Source organism: Staurois parvus, unplaced genomic scaffold, assembly GCF_062004578.1.
Source record: "Staurois parvus isolate SC_StPar_1 unplaced genomic scaffold, SC_StPar_1.0 ptg003243l, whole genome shotgun sequence".
NCBI lineage: Eukaryota > Metazoa > Chordata > Amphibia > Anura > Ranidae > Staurois > Staurois parvus.
Window position 1 is genome coordinate 256080 of NW_028321039.1, and position 16421 is coordinate 272500.

At 46.3% G+C, this 16421-nt stretch overlaps 1 protein-coding gene and 1 pseudogene across 1 annotated transcript; one reads left to right on the forward strand and one right to left on the reverse strand.

Moving 5' to 3' along the window:
• LOC149428445 (U2 spliceosomal RNA) lies at positions 1 to 116 on the reverse strand (annotated as a pseudogene).
• A 165-nt stretch (positions 117 to 281) lies between these two features.
• LOC149428446 (serine protease inhibitor A6-like) lies at positions 282 to 13699 on the forward strand. Its single transcript, XM_089667401.1, has 4 exons — positions 282 to 897; positions 7590 to 7857; positions 10611 to 10761; positions 13511 to 13699. The coding sequence occupies exons 1-4, from the start codon at positions 282 to 284 to the stop codon at positions 13697 to 13699; spliced, it is 1224 nt and encodes a 407-aa protein (XP_089523527.1).
• The last annotated feature ends 2722 nt before the right edge of the window (positions 13700 to 16421 follow it).

Here is a 16421-nt window from a genome sequence, read left to right on the forward strand (position 1 = left end):
TGAGGGTACTATACAACAGCCATCCCCGCAAAGCTAGAATGGCCGGGAGCACCCCCACTGGACACTGATAAGAACAGATACTACACTTGATCTTAGCCAAAAGGCCGAGAAGCGATACAGGATTTATGTGGCGCCAACAGTTTGCACAGCGCTTTACAATATAAGGGGGGCGGTACAATTACAATACTTTCAGTACAGAAGGAATGTGAGGGCCCGGCTCGTGGAGATTACAATCTAAACTCTACAACACATATTTTATTTCCCACAGGTGTGAAAGAAAGATGAAGATTCTTCTCCTCCTCCAGTTGTTCATCCCACTGATCCTTGCAACAGGCCCTTCGAAAGCGAACCACGTACACAACTACAACCTTAACTCTGCATGGCAAAAGTCAGAGATATCTGAAGCCAGTGTGGACTTTGCTATAAAGATGTATAAATTCATATCATCCCCAACAATAAAAGCCCCACTAAACCTATTTTTTTCACCAATCAGTGTCTACACAACCCTCTCCATGTTGGCTCTCGGATCCCGATCCAAGACTCGTATAGAAATTCTCCAAGGCATGGGCCTGAATGACACCAAGACAGACAAGGAGCTGCATGAAAGCTATAGAAAGTTCCTTCAAGTGTTAAGTCAGAACACCCAAGACGTAGAATTCAAGCTCGGTAATGAGATCTTCATAGACAATTCGGCAAACGTTTTCCCACAATACCAACAGAATGTGACTCACTACTACAACGCCTCCATTCAAACCATCAGCTTCAGCGACCCTCAGAATGCTGAGAAAACAATCAATGAGCTGGTCAGTAACAGAACAGACAATAAGATTCAGAATTTGGTCAGTAACTTGGATTCTAAAACATTGATGATTCTCCTAGATTATACCGTCTTTCAAGGTAAGTCCAATTACACTTTACTACATAAAGTACATTTTGAGGCAAAAGATGTAAAAAAACAACAGATACAACGACCATAGGGCTATCTTTTTTTTTTTACAAAAGTCTATCCCGGATAGGCCAGTGTCAGGAAAGGAACATTCATGTGCGCAGATGCATGAATCTGAGGAACTCTGCCCATGGCTGTATTACAGGTGCGCATGCATGTGTGCGACTGGGAGCGCGTGCACATACTCGAATGCGCATTGGCGCCAGAAGGGCCATTTGAACTACACTATTGCTGTCTGACAGTGCCATTTGGTCTACTATGTTCCTGTGTTCCTGATACCAGTTCCTGCTTTATTTTCTGCTGCGGACTTGGTCTGCCCTTGACTCTGCCTTGAACGCCACCTGTACCATCCCTGTCTCTGGATTACCTCTCTGCCTGCTCCTTCTGCTCTTCTTATCTGTTGTTACTGCCCTTGGCTTACTCCTGAGCAGGGGCGGACTGACAACTCATGGGGCCCCCAGGTAATGGGGGATCATGGGGCCCCTGTGTCCTTGCCAAAACTCAAAAAAGCCTATGAAAAAGGTACCAGGGGCATTTCATGGGGCCCCCTACTGACCCCAGGCCCTTGGGCAGTGCCCGACTTTCCAAATGGTCAGTCTGCCCCTGCTCCTGAGTACTCTCCTGCCTACAGCTTGAACCTGGTCTTAGTTGCTGACCTGGACTGTCCGACTCTGTATTGTGCTTGCTCTACATCTGCACCAACTGTTCTTTGCTCTTCACAGGTTCCAGTCCTTGTGCCAGCCTGTCTGGTGGTCCTGTGGTTCCTCCACTCCAGATGCATACCAGCCAGCGAGGGACTTATCAGGCACTTGTGCCACCCTGTGCTCTGGCGTTTCCTGTCACCTTGCTAGGGACTCCTGAGCCAGAACTGTAAGAGAGGCCTTTCTCAACTCTTCAGGCTCCACCATCAGGTACTTTGCAGCCAGTCCCTAGGCGTACAGAGTAAGGGGGCAGCATGACGGGTTCCAGTCCTTCTGCTAGTATGTCTGGTGGTCCTGTGGTTCCTCCACTCCAGACGCATACAAGCCAGCGAGGGACTTATATATATATATATATATATATCATCTACAAACTATGGTATATATACACTGGAATTTTTTTTTATAATAGTAATGGTGACGATCAACGACTGTGGGACTGTGATAGTGCGGCGGGCAATCTAACATTAACTGACACTTTGTGAGAACTGGCCAACTGCCACTGACATCACCAGTGACACTAATACAGTGATCAGTACTAATAATATACACTTTCACTGTACTAACGACACCGCCTGGGAAGGGGTTATCAAATCAATGTGTGCCAAACAAGTGCTAACGTGTGTATTATTTGCTGCTTTGCACTGGAGATCTATTTGATTCTTTTCCCTGCTTAGCAGGGAAAAGAAGCAAAGTGATCGCTCCTTTTGTTCAGAGCCCTGTGTTGACAATCAACACAGGGCTCTGGGCTGTGATTTGACACAGCCAATCAGCAGGTCCCCATCATTGGCCAGGATTTGCTGACAAACTCCCGCTGTGTAAAATTATAGGGGAGTAGGCAGGCTGGGGCGTATGCTGTCCCCCAGCCCAGAAAGTACTGCCGATATCTGGCAACTGTCAAAGGAGACATCTGCACTGATATTCAGGGCACTGATTATCAGTGCAGCCCCATAAGTGCCCATCATTGCCGCCTATCAGTGCCCATCATTGCCGCCTATCAGTGCCGCATATCATTGCAGCATCATCAGTGCCTCTTCATCAATGCCCACCAGTGCCACCTCATCAGTGCCACCTCATCAGTGACGCCTCATCAGTGATGCCTCATCAGTGCAGCCTATCAGTGCCCATCATTGCCGCCTATCAGTGCCCATCATTGCCGCCTGTCAGTGCCGCATATCATTGCAGCATCATCAGTGCCTCTTCATCAATGCCCACCAGTGCCACCTTATCAGTGCCACCTCATCAGTGCCACCTCATCAGTGCAGCCTATCAGTGCCCATCATTGCTGCCTATGAAGGGGTCCTGTGAGAGCCCTGATGAAGGGGTCCTGCAAGACTCCGAAATGTCGCACTTGCTGTAACTATGTGATTGCCTAATAAAGCTTTGGACCCATATCAGGAGATCCTCAGTGTGCTGGTGACGTTCTTTTCATCTGACTCTATAGTAAATGGCGCGGGACCACCCGTCCCCTACGGAAGATGACTGCGAGGACTACCTTTTGCAATACCTCCCTACCAGTGGTTGATTTAGATTTGTGCTGCCCTAGGCAACACAAACATTTGCACCCCTCCCCCACACAAAGGGCCTGACATTGACCAAGAACACCCCTGCCCTCCACCCAAGCTTTCCACTACCACTGCCCCCCATACACCAGCCACCATCCCCCCATGGCAAGAGAGAAAATAAGACATTCACCTTCACAGCTCCGGACATCCCCAGGAATGAGAGTCGGGCTCTGCATACACCGTCATGAAACCCACAGCATCTCTGGGAACCCACCAGGTCCCCATGTCGGGTATGTCCCTTCTTTCAAGGGGCAGTGCTACTCCCCTGAAAAATGCCGCCCTAGGCAAATGCCTTGTTTGCCTTGGGGTAAATACACCCCTGCTTCCTACTATGGTCTCTGCCAGAGATCACTTTATACAAATGAAATGTATCCATGGAGTATATTATACGCCTCAATGACTGGATGCAATTTATTCTGGCAGAATGACGTGTCTGTGACATGGCTGAGGGCACGTTAACCATATGCTTTGGCTATGTGTGAGGCTGCGTCCCTTTTAGACTGGGGTATTGGACACTATCAGAGCAGTTGGTAACCTGTCTGTTCCTATGGACCCGCTGATACTGCTGTTGGGACTTACTGATCTTGTGGAGGCACCTAAGCATAGTAAGCTGTTTGTCTTCTTTCCTGCTTATTATGTTAGGTGAGAAATTTTGTTGAAATGGAAACTGCCAACCCCACCCACGGTCTCTGGTTGGAAGGCAGCAACTAATGGTGCTCTTCCTCTCTACAAACTTACGTACATAAGCTGCAGCAAAGTGTGATAATATCTGGGCTGGGTGGGTGGAGGCACAGGGCCTCAAAATATAGGTTGCAATGTCTCCAGTTATTTATTTGAAGATTTTTATAGCACCCGAACAATGTGTTGCTACATGTACCGCCTAATCTCCTCCACGCCTTTGGGCCACACTAAAGGTCCCTTAATCCAGTGAAGGGAACTCTTAAGGTGACATTTTGGACAATTTCATGCTCCAAACTTTGTGGGAAGGGTTTATAAATGGCCCCTTCCTGTTTCAACATGACTGCCCACCAGTGCACAAAGCAAGGTCCATAAAGACCTGCAGAGTCAATAGCTAAAGACCTCCAAACTTGGTGTGGCCTTCAGATGAGCCCAACAACAGTGTGTAGAGAGCTTCATGGAATGGGTTTCCATGGCTGAGCAGCTGCATCCAAGCCTTCCATCACCAAGTGCAATGCAAAGCGTCGGATGCCGTGGTGTAAAGCACGCCGCCACTGGACTCTAGAGCAGTGGAGACGTGTTCTGTGGAGTGACCAATCACGCTTCTCTATCTGGCAATCCAATGGACGTGTCTGGGTTTGTCGGTTACCAGGAGAACGGTACTTGCCTGACTGCATTGTGCCAAGTGTAAAGTTTGGTGGAGGAGGATTATGGTGTGGGGTTGTTTTTCAGGGATTGGACTTGGCCCCCTAGTTCCAGTGAAATTAACTCTTAAGGCGACATTTTGGACAATTTCATGCTCCCAACTTTGTGGGAAGAGTTTGGGATGGTCCCTTCCTGTTCCAACATGACTGCGCACCAGTGCACAAAGCAAGGTCCATAAAGACATGGAGGAGCCAGTTTGGGGTGGAGGACCTTGACTGCCCTGCACAGAGTCCTGACCTCAACCCCATAGAACACCTTTGGGATGAATTAGAGCGGAGACTGCGAGCCAGGCCTCCTCCCCCGACATCAGTGCCTGAGCTGACAAATGTGCTTCTGGAAGAATGGTCCAACCTTCCCATAGACACCCTCCTAAACCTTGTGGACGGCCTTCCCAGAAGCTGTTATAGCTGCAAAGGGCGGGGCCAACTCAATATTGAACCCTATGGACTAAGACTGGGAAGCCATTAAAGGTCATGTGTGTGCAAAGGGCGGGGCCAACTCAATATTGAACCCTATGGACTGAGACTGGGAGGCCATTAAAGGTCATGTGTGTGCAAAGGGCGGGGCCAACTCAATATTGAACCCTACGGACTGAGAGGCCATTAAAGGTCATGTGTGTGCAAAGGGCGGGGCCAACTCAATATTGAACCCTACGGGCTAAGACTGGGAGGCCATTAAAGGTCATGTGTGTGCAAAGGGCGGGGCCAACTCAATATTGAACCCTACAGGCTAAGACTGGGGGGGCCATTAAAGGTCATGTGTGTGGAAAGGGCGGGGCCAACTCAATATTGAACCCTATGGACTGAGACTGGGGGGCCATTAAAGGTCATGTACGTTGAAAGGCAGGCGGCCCGATACTTTTGGCTATATAGTGTATGTATTGACCTTGGCATGCAATGGTCTTAAATTATTTATATATGTTATTTGGTGGCTCAATTGGAAGAGTGCATGAACCTAAAGGTACTATTGAAGGAGCACAGGAAGTTAGCAGCTCACTGGATTTCTGTCAGGATCGAAAGGCATTTTTGTACTTATTAATCAGATATAACAAAACACTTTTAATGATATTAACAGTAAAGTGGCGAGCGAGCGACCAGATATGTTTATTGCACCACATCCCTTAGAATTAAGGATATTCAATAGGAAGGATGGGACTGTCAGGGTGCAGGAACATGAATACCAATCATATTAAAAAGATATAACATTTTATTTCATATTTTTTTTAAAACAAGGAAAGAAATACAGAAACAAAAAACAATTTCAGTACTAAGTGTGGAACCGAAATTCGAACTTGATTATATAATTGTAGTTTTTCCCTACACGTTTCTCCCTCACGGGCTTCTTCAGGGGAGAATTTTGAAGAGATTTCAACCGCCGAGGCAATCTAAAAGTATATAAAAAAATTATACAATTACCAAACAACTTTAATGTATAATTTTAATGTAGTCCCATATATATATTTGATTGATACACTGTTTCTGTTGGAAACATTAAAGTTGTTTGGTAATTGTATAATATTTTTATATACTTTTAGACTGCCTCGGCGGTTGAAATCTCTTCAAAAATCCCCCCTGAAGAAGCCCGTGAGGGCGAAACATGTAGGGAGTAACTACAATTATATAATCAAGTTCGAATTTCGGTTCCACACTTAGTACTGAAATTGTTTTTATGTTTCTGTATTTCTTTCTTTGTTTTAAAAAAAAATATGAAATAAAATTATATATCTTTTTAATATGATAGAAAATACTTTTAATGATATGTTTAACTGACCAAGAAAATGAGGAAAGTTCATTGTTGGGTTTTACAAACACTTTTAAATGTTTATTTGTAATATCAATATGTTAAAACAATGATTGTAAAAATTGTATAAATAGTAAAAACAGATACAGCCTATAAAAACAAAAGCTGAACAACTTAAAAAAATACAATTTATATAAATTAAACTCTAATTAATCCCAAACCCCTGTAATTTACCTTTAACTACTTCCCGTCCGGCCGTTGTATATAAACGGGCGGACGGTGGCACTGCAGGGTCGGGTGGCCGTCTATAAACGGCCTCCCCGCACCCTGCTTGTGCGCGCTCCCTGGGAGCGCGCAGCACCGCGATCCGGTGCCCGCTGTGTCCTCCGGACACAGTGAAACACCGATCGTCGGATGGGACCTCTGTACGAGGTCCCGATCATGTGATCACTGATTGGCCAATCAGTGATCACATGCAAAGTAGTAAGCAAGATGTCACTTGTGACATCATTGCTTACTACGTGTGAAATCTGTGAATGATCACAGAGGTCACATGGTACAAGGCTATTCACAAAAGCCTTGTACCATGTGACAAGCTGTGACCAATCACAGCTCACTCAATACTTCTCAATGAGTGCAAGAATGCACACAGAGAGAAAGAGAAATGATTGCTTTTACATCCTATATGGGTGTAAAAGCAATCAGTGTAAAAAAAAAAAAAAAAATCTTCATCACCCCACACAAGTAGTACAGTGTCACCATGGTGACACTGTACTGCTAGGGTGACCGTATGTAAAAAAATAAAAAAAAATAAAAAATAAAAATAAAAAATAATATAAAAAAATAAAATAAAAATGTAAAAAAAATGTTTAAAAATTATAATTTTTGCTTATAAACTAATTTGGATTTTTTTTTTTTTACTAAAAAGATAACGGAATAAATTTTGGCTAAGATTTATGATGAAATATTATTTATTTGCAAAATTTATAAAAAAAAACACTTTTTTTCAAAATTTTTGGACATTTCATTTACATAGCAAAAAAAATACAAATCCCAGTGGTGAATAAATACCACCAAAATAAAGCTTTATCTGTCTCAAAAAAATGGTAAAAAATTCATTTGGGTACAGTGTTGCATGACCGCGCAATTGTCATTCAAAGTGTGATAGCGCTGAAAGCTGAAAATTGGCCTGATTGGAAGGGGGTAAAAGTGTCCAGACTGGAAGTGGTTAAATTAATCTTTATTTTTGTTCTCCAGCGAAATGGAAATTCGAATTCGACCTACAAAATACAGAGGACAGAAATTTCACGGTGCCTGGGCAGGAAACGGTCTTAGTGCCAATGATGCGCCGGCAGGGAAGGTACAAGACGTACAAGGACAAAGAGCTGAAATGCGCTGTGGTGGAAGTGCCGTATGCCGGTAACGTAGCCCTCCTCCTCATCGTACCGCAGGGTGATCTCCGCATTATGGTGAAACAACTGACCCCCCAGAAGATTAAACAGTACTTTTCTTCAATGAGAACCAGGTATACGTGAGACTCCTGTTGTATCCCTGTTAGAGGGATCAGCCAAACGATCATACAAACAGCAATGTCCATCGCGATGATTACTGGATGAATGCAGAACAAACTGACCACAATAACGGGATGTACCATAAGCACAGAACACGGTATAACAGGCAATGCTACAGTGAATGGTGGTTCCCTAGGGGCAGTGCTGGAACAAGGTCAACTGGTGTCCAGGGCGAAGATGGGAAACTGCGCTCCCCCACCCCCCATTGTGTGGATGCAGAGCTCCCCCCTTCTATCACTCCCCAGTACAGAAAGCTCACCCGTCCTCCAACCCCCTAGTGCAAAGCTCTCCTCACCCCTAGCCTCCCCCCAGAACAGACATCCCCCTTCCTCCCCAAGACAGAACTCCCTCACCTCGTAGCACCCCCAATATACAGATCTCCCCCCACCTCCTTGCACCTCTCATACACAGAGCTCCCCCACCTTCCAGCACCCCCTATACACTGATCTCCCCTCACCTTCTAGCACCCCCCAATACAAAGGTCTCAACCACTCCCAGCACAACCTATACACATAGCTTCCCCCATCTCCTAGCATCCTCCTATAAACAGAGCTCTACCCACCTCCTAGCACGCCCCTATATACAGAGCTCTACCCACCTCCTAGCACGCCCCTATATACAGAGCTCCCCCTACCTCCTAGCACGCCCCTATATACAGAGCTCACCCTACCTCCTAGCACGCCCCTATATACAGAGCTCTACCCACCTCCTAGCACGCCCCTATATACAGAGCTCCCCCTACCTCCTAGCACGCCCCTATATACAGAGCTCTACCCACCTCCTAGCACGCCCCTATATACAGAGCTCTACCCACCTCCTAGCACGCCCCTATATACAGAGCTCCCCCTACCTCCTAGCACGCCCCTATATACAGAGCTCCCCCTACCTCCTAGCACGCCCCTATATACAGAGCTCTACCCACCTCCTAGCACGCCCCTATACACAGAGCTCCCCCACCTTCCAGCACCCCAAATACACTGATCTCCCCTCACCTTCTAGCACCCCCCAATACAAAGGTCTCAACCACTCCCAGCACAACCTATACACATAGCTTCCCCCATCTCCTAGCATCCTCCTATATACAGAGCTCTACCCATCTCCTAGCACGCCCCTATATACAGAGCTCCCCCTACCTCCTAGCACCCCCCTATACACAGAGCTCACCCTACCTTCTAGCACGGTCCTATATACAGAGCTCCCCCTACCTCCTAGCACGCCCCTATATACAGAGCTCCCCCTACCTCCTAGCACGCCCCTATATACAGAGCTCCCCCTACCTCCTAGCACGCCCCTATATACAGAGCTCCCCCTACCTCCTAGCATGCCCCTATACACAGAGCTCCCCCTACCTCCTAGCACCCCCCTATACACAGAGCTCACCCCACCTTCTAGCACCTCCAATATACAGAGGTCTCCCCACCTCCCTGTGCCCAAATTATCAGAGCTCCCCCTACCTCTTTGCACCCCCAATACACAGATCTCCCCAAACCTTCTAGCACCCCCCCAATACAAAGATCTCCCCCACTCCCAGCACCCCTTATACACATAGTTTCCCCCATCTCCTAGGATCCCCCTATAAACAGAGCTCTCCCCACCTCCTAGCACGCCCCTATATACAGAGCTCTCCCCACCTCCTAGCACCCCCCTATACACAGAGCTCTCCCCACCTCCTAGCACCCCCCTATACACAGAGCTCCCCCTACCTCCTAGCACCCCCCTATACACAGCACTCCCCCCACCTCCTAGCACCTCCAATATACAGAGCTCTCCCCACCTCCTTGCGCCCAAATACACAGTGTTCCCCCTACCTCCTTGCACCCCCAATATACAGTGCACCCCACTTCCTAGCACCTCCAATATACAGAGCTCCCCCCACTTCCTTGCACCCCAAATACACAGAGCTCCCCCCACCCCCAATACACAGTGCTCCCCCCCACCTCCTAGAACCCCAAATACACAGAGCTCCCTTACCTCCTAGAACCCCCAGTACACAAAGCTCCCTCACCTCCTGGCATTACCGAAAACACACAGTTCCCCCACTTTCTGGCCCCCTCCAGTACACAGAACTCCCCCCTCCTCCCGCAGCCACCAACCACAGCACTACTGCTGAGTACTCCTTCCTTCTTGCAGCTGCTTCTCCTGAACATCTGTGGGAAACATGCAGTTGAGTCTTGGTAGTGAGGGCCTTTAAGGGTTAAAATAATCAATGAGAAGGGGAAATATCACCTGCCAACTGCCCTTTGAAAAGCGATCCATGAAAGACTGCTTTTCAGATGGGTGACAAGGACCTCTGTCTGTATGAATGAGCTCTTACAGTTCAATTCTTTACAAAGCTGCCATAGCAGGAAAGGCATATTAGAGAAGCCTGTCCCCAGCCAGAATGCTGCAGAGAAGGACCCTTGCTCTCTGTGTGGAAGCAGTGGTCTCTCTGCAGTGGTCCAGCAGGTCCTCTTTTGATTGGAGAGCTATCCTTAACTGTGGACCTCCTACCAGACAAGGTTGGGTTGCGTGGCAAAACTTTGTAAATCTCAGGACTGAATGGATGGAAATACAATTCAGCTTTTACCCTTGGAATCAAATCAGAACAATTGAATTCTGATTTGTTGATTGGGGTTGATGTAGCTTGTCCATACTTTTTGCCTAGTTGAGAATATCTGGGATGGTTGGTATTGATAATACAGACATTGATGTGTATTTTCCTCCACAGTATGTTGGACCTCTACATACCCAAAGTATCCTTCAACGCCACGGTCAATGTGCGATATGCACTGTTATCCATGGGCTTCGCAAACATATTCAGTAGTGACAATGCCGACTTCTCCAGGATCTCAAAGAAATCAAGGCTAAGAGTTTCAGACGTAAGTATCTTTCTTTTGTCTTTAGATTTTGTATTTTGGTGCCTCTAATATCATGGTCCTAGATCAGGGATAGGCAACCTTAGAGAGGTGGAGATCTGCTTGAACAACACTGGAGGCATCAAGGATCACCGGGCACAGTGTTGCCCAACCCCAATGTCACCTCCTCACAGCTGTACCGGCTGATGCCGCTGCCTGCTCTCTCCATGGCCGGCCTCACTCCAAGTAAAAAAAATAGTCCTACTGCTTCATATAAGAGCTCCACTGTGTTTGAGGTTCTGCAGAGCGCAGGTCAACACGCTCTACTGGTAGATCACAATCAATGGGTTGCTGACCCCCATCCTAGAACAAAGGACATCATGCTCTCTGTTTGTGCTCAGGGTCAATGCATTTAAAGAGGACCTATACTGTAGAATATCTTCCCATAACAGAGCAGCAGAAGGCACAGGACTAATCATCAGTATTGGCCGCCCTTTCCAATGACTGGTGATCTGGTGACTGGTGGGGTAATGATGAAGATGGTAGGTGGAGGAAGTGCTGAGCCACAGGTACAGCTTCCTATCCAGCAACAGTGATCAGTAAAGACGTAAGATCAGCAAACATAGAGGAATCTGGAACTCCTTCTTCCTGCTGTTGACCCCTCTAGTGATGCCTCCTAGAATTTGATTTGTAGTCATCTGAAATAGATATTCCCATTTCTCTGTAGTGCTGGCCAACACTGTACCCCCAATATTGTACTCTGTGAAGGAATTATTTTCCCTACGTGCCTTATTTTATATTTAGAAACATGGAACTGAAGTTTCCACTGCAAGTTGGTTCCCTATTTGGTGGCTACTTTATCTTTTGCACTGCTGGTGCTCCTTTGGGTTTGGTGGTTCAGAGCAGGTCCTCCACCACCGTGTAATGCTCCAAAATCTCCACCAAGTGGTCCATTGTTTGGAGGTCTCTGGGGCTGACCCAGTTCCATAACACACTCAAGCACCTGTAGGTACTAGTGATCAATCACTGCTTATTTCACAATCTGTAGTCCCGTGAGCTTCTCTGGATGTAACAGTAATAGGTCATGCATTTGAGACGGTGGTGATTGGCCAGCAGGATACCTCCAATAATGCATTCTGTATGCCAGGACAGCAGGTGTCACTCCAAGGTGGAACAAGATCTCCCCCTTCAGCTTCATATCACCCTTGGCGCCAGCTGCTGTCAAGTACATGCTGACTCCTTCCTTTTCCTTTTCAAGACTCCCCTGGATGTGGGTTAACCCTTTTGGGACCAAAGTCACTGTAGTGAGGGTTTGGAGAGCACTGGAAGAATGATTTACAATTCTATCAGTATTGTCAGTCCTCATATGGCACCTGGAATTCGTATCAGAGAAACTTTTATTGGAAAGGAGCCTCCAAACCCTCACTACAGTGACTTTGGTCCCAAAAGGGTGAACCAGCCTGAACCATGGATACAAGGCAGGATGGATCCCACCACACCATGACACCACCACCACCAGCCTGAACCATTGATACAAGGCAGGATGGATCCCCCACACCATGACACTACCACCACCAGTCTGAATCGTTGATACAAGGCAAGATGGATCTCACCACACCATGACACCACCACCATCAGTCTGAACCATTGATACAAGGCAGGATGGATCCACCACACCATGACACCACCACCACCAGCCTGAACCATTGATACAAGGCAGGATGGATCCACCACACCATGACACCACCACCACCAGCCTGAACCATTGATACAAGGCAAGATGGATCCACCACACCACGACACCACCACCAGCCTGAACCATTGATACAAGGCAGGATGGATCCCCCACACCATGACACCACCACCAGTCTGAACCATTAATACAAGGCAGGATGGATCCCCCACACCATGACACCACCACCAGCCTGAACCATTGATACAAGGCAGGATGGATCCCACCACACCATGACACCACCACCAGTCTGAACCGTGGATACAAGGCAGGAGGGATCCATGCTTTCATGCTGTTTATGCTGAATTCTGACCCTACTATCTAAATGTCGGAGCTGAAATCCAGACTCTTCAGACCAGGCAACGTTTTTCCAATCTTCTATTGTCCAATTTTAGTGTGCCTGTGTGAATTTTAGCCTCCATTTCCTGTTCTTAGCTGACAGGAGTGGCACCCGGTGTGGTCTGCTGCTGTAGCCCATCTGCTTCAAGGTTGGACGTATTACGCTTTCAGAGATGGTACTCTGCATACCTTGGTTGTAATGAGTGGTTATTTGAGTTACTGTTGCCTTTCTATCATCTGGAACCAGTCTGTCCATTCTTCTCTGACATCAACAAGGCATGTTCCTCCACACAACTGCCGCTCACTGGATATTTTCTCCTTTTCGGACCATTCTCTGTAGACCCTAGAGATGGTTGTGCGGGAAAATCTCAGTAGATCAGCAATTTTTTAAATACTCAAACCAGCCCGTCTGGCACCAACAATCATGCTATGTTCAAAGTCACTTAAATGCCCTTTCTTCCCCATTCTGATGCTCGGTTTGAACTTCAGCAAGTTGTCTTCACCACATCTAGATGCCTAAATGCATGTGATTGGCTGATTAGTAATTTGTGTTACCAAGCAATGGAACAGATGTACCTAATAAATTGGCCGGTGAGTGTATATCTCCTGTCCAGGACCCATCCTTGTATATATAAACAGGTACTATAGGATCTTAAATTGCTTGTAACATTTTAGTTAATTTGTTCCTTTTTTTGTTGACAGATTTTACACCACTCCTTTATGAGCATCGATGAGGGAGGAACAGGGGCGCATAGTGCGACTGCCGCTCAATTAACCTACTTCTCAAACCCCGAATTCATAGCTGACCGTCCGTTCCTCATGGTGGCCTGGCACAAACCTACCGAAACCATTCTCGGGATGGGTCAAGTCAAGAACCCATCTGTGCAATAACCCGGGGCATGGGACATGAATGTAAAAAAGCAGATATAAACTTCTGTACAAAACGAAACCCATTCTGCTCATAATAAAGCAAATGCTGAACAATTTCTGTTTTGTGTTTTTCTCTGGATCACAAAGTGAGGGAGATACAAGCCAGGAACGGGTGAGCTTCAAGGATCCCCAATAGAGTGATGTAGGGGGGAGTGGAAACGAAACTCTGGCCTCATGACATTGTGTTTGATCATTACACATTTCTGTTCGTGACATGTATGTTGCTTGTATGCATTCTGACTTCATGTAATATGATTGCATACAGAGGTCATGGACATGCCTTTGTCTATTCATCAATACAATCTTTTGGTAATAAAAAAATGAACAACCTATATTGCGCTTGGGTCTATTTAGATTGGGAAGGTATACCCCCACGCAAGCAGCTAGCACAATATTGCCGGCCAGAATACACAAAACATAAATAGATGGAGGGTGCAGGGCTAAAACACATTTTTGAATTTGCTTTTCCATATATCAGAAAGTCCAATCCAAAAATTTTATATATGCAATAAAAAGTCCATCAGCCAAGGACCAACATATATCCAATAGGTGCCCAGGAAACCATCACCGACACCAAACACACTGTCCCTTTCCAGAAGGTTTTGACCCCCAAAGGAAAGGTCCACATGTGCCGTATGCTTCCTGGAAGTGACCACTGGACGAACTATACTCCTTAAGGATCTTAATCTTCAACACCAAACACACTGTCCCTTCCCAGAAGGTTTTGACCCCCAAAGGAAAGGTCCACATGCGCCGTATGCTTCCTGGAAGTGACCACTGGACAAAATGTACTCCTTAAGGATCTTAATCTTCAACACCAAACACACTGTCCCTTTCTCAGAAGGTTTTAACCCCCAAAGAAAAGGTCCACATGCGCCGTATGCTTCCTGGAAGTGACCACTGGATGAAATGTACTCCTTAAGAATCTTAATCTTCAACACCAAACACACTGTCCCTTTCCAGAAGGTTTTGACCCCCAAAGGAAAGGTCCACATGCATTGTATGCTTCCTGGAAGTGACCACTGGATGAACTATACTCCTTAAGGATCTTAATCTTCAACACCAAACACACTGTCCCTTCCCAGAAGGTTTTGACCCCCAAAGGAAAGGTCCACATGCGCCGTATGCTTCCTGGAAGTGACCACTGGACTAAATGTACTCCTTAAGGATCTTAATCTTCAACACCAAATACACTGTCCCTTTCCAGAAGGTTTTGACCCCCAAAGGAAAGGTCCACATGCGCCGTATGCTTCCAGGAAGTGACCACTGGACGAAATGTACTCCTTAAGGATCTTAATCTTTAACACCAAACACATTGTCTCTTCCCAGAAGTTTTTAACCCCCAAAGGAAAGGTCCACATGCACCGTGTGCTTCCTGGAAGCGACCACTGGACCAAATGTACTCCTTAAGGATCTTAATCTTCAACACCAAACACACTGTCCCTTCCCAGAAGGTTTTGACCCCCAAAGGAAAGGTCCACATGCGCCGTATGCTTCCTGGAAGCAACCACTGGACGAAATGTACTCCTTAAGGATCTTAATCTTCAATATGAAACTTGTAGCAGATACACCTAGATTAGTATTACCTCATGGAGGATCATTCAAGGTAAAAGGAAAAAGGAATCCTCATAGTGTAGTATATACTAAACTTTTATATTCAACTTCTTTTTATTGAAACTTTTGTAAATACAAATACAAAAAGGAGAATATGAACTTCAACAGATTCACAGTCACAGATTCAACAGATTCGCAGATTCAGCTATCTGCTGAGAGGCATATTGAGTCCATGGAAGATTTATTTTTTTCCACATGTTTTTGGAAAATGACAAAAGCATTTTTTTTTTTACACAAAGTTGTCATTTAAATGATATATTTCTCACACAAGCCATGGGTAGATGTGGAATTACACCCCAAAATACATTCTGCTACTTCTACCGAGTATGGGGATACCATATGTGTGAGACGTTTTGGGAGCCTAGCCACATACAGGAGCCTGAAATCCAATGACCACGTTGAAAGCCTGAAGGTGCATAACTTCCTCATTTCACTTCCTCACTACCTATCACAGTTTCGGAGGCCCTGAAATGCCAGGATAGCACCAAACCCCCCCCCCCCCCAAATGACCCCTTTTTGGAAAGTAGACACCCCTAAGAATTTAAAAAGAGACAAGGTGAGTATTTTGCAGATCTCATTTTTTCTCACAAGGTTTTGAAATATAAAAAAAGAAAAGAAAAAATATGTTTTTCTTTCTTCATTTTCCAAAAACTTGTGGCAACAAGGGGTTAAATGTGATGACTGGTGTACTGATGGGCAATTTGACACTATCTGGGAGGGGCCTGAAAACCGTGGGAACACAAATCATGTATGTATCAGGGGTGGACTGACAACTCATGGGGCCCCCAGGCAATAGGGCATCATGGGGCCCCTGTGTCCTTGCCCAAACTAAAAAAAGCCTATGAAAAAGGTACCAGGGCATCTCATGGGGCCCCCTACTGACCCCGGGCCGTCGGGCAGTGCCCGAGTTTCCAAATGGTCAGTCCACCCCTGGTATGTATACGTGATTTTGCGCACCCGTGCCGCCCTTTGGCGGTCTGCTATACGGCGGTCAGGAAACGGTTACAGAAGCAATTTGCGTTACGGCGCTGCATTACTTTAACAATTGCGCAGTCATGGAGTGCCGCAC

Coding starts and splice junctions, on each gene's coding strand:
- LOC149428446 (XM_089667401.1), top strand. CDS start 282: ATGAAGATTCTTCTCCTCCTCCAGTTGTTCATCCCACTGATCCTTGCA. Junction 7,858..10,610: donor TTTTCTTCAATGAGAACCAG/GTATACGTGAGA, acceptor TTTCCTCCACAG/TATGTTGGACCTCTACATAC. Junction 10,762..13,510: donor CAAGGCTAAGAGTTTCAGAC/GTAAGTATCTTT, acceptor TTTTGTTGACAG/ATTTTACACCACTCCTTTAT.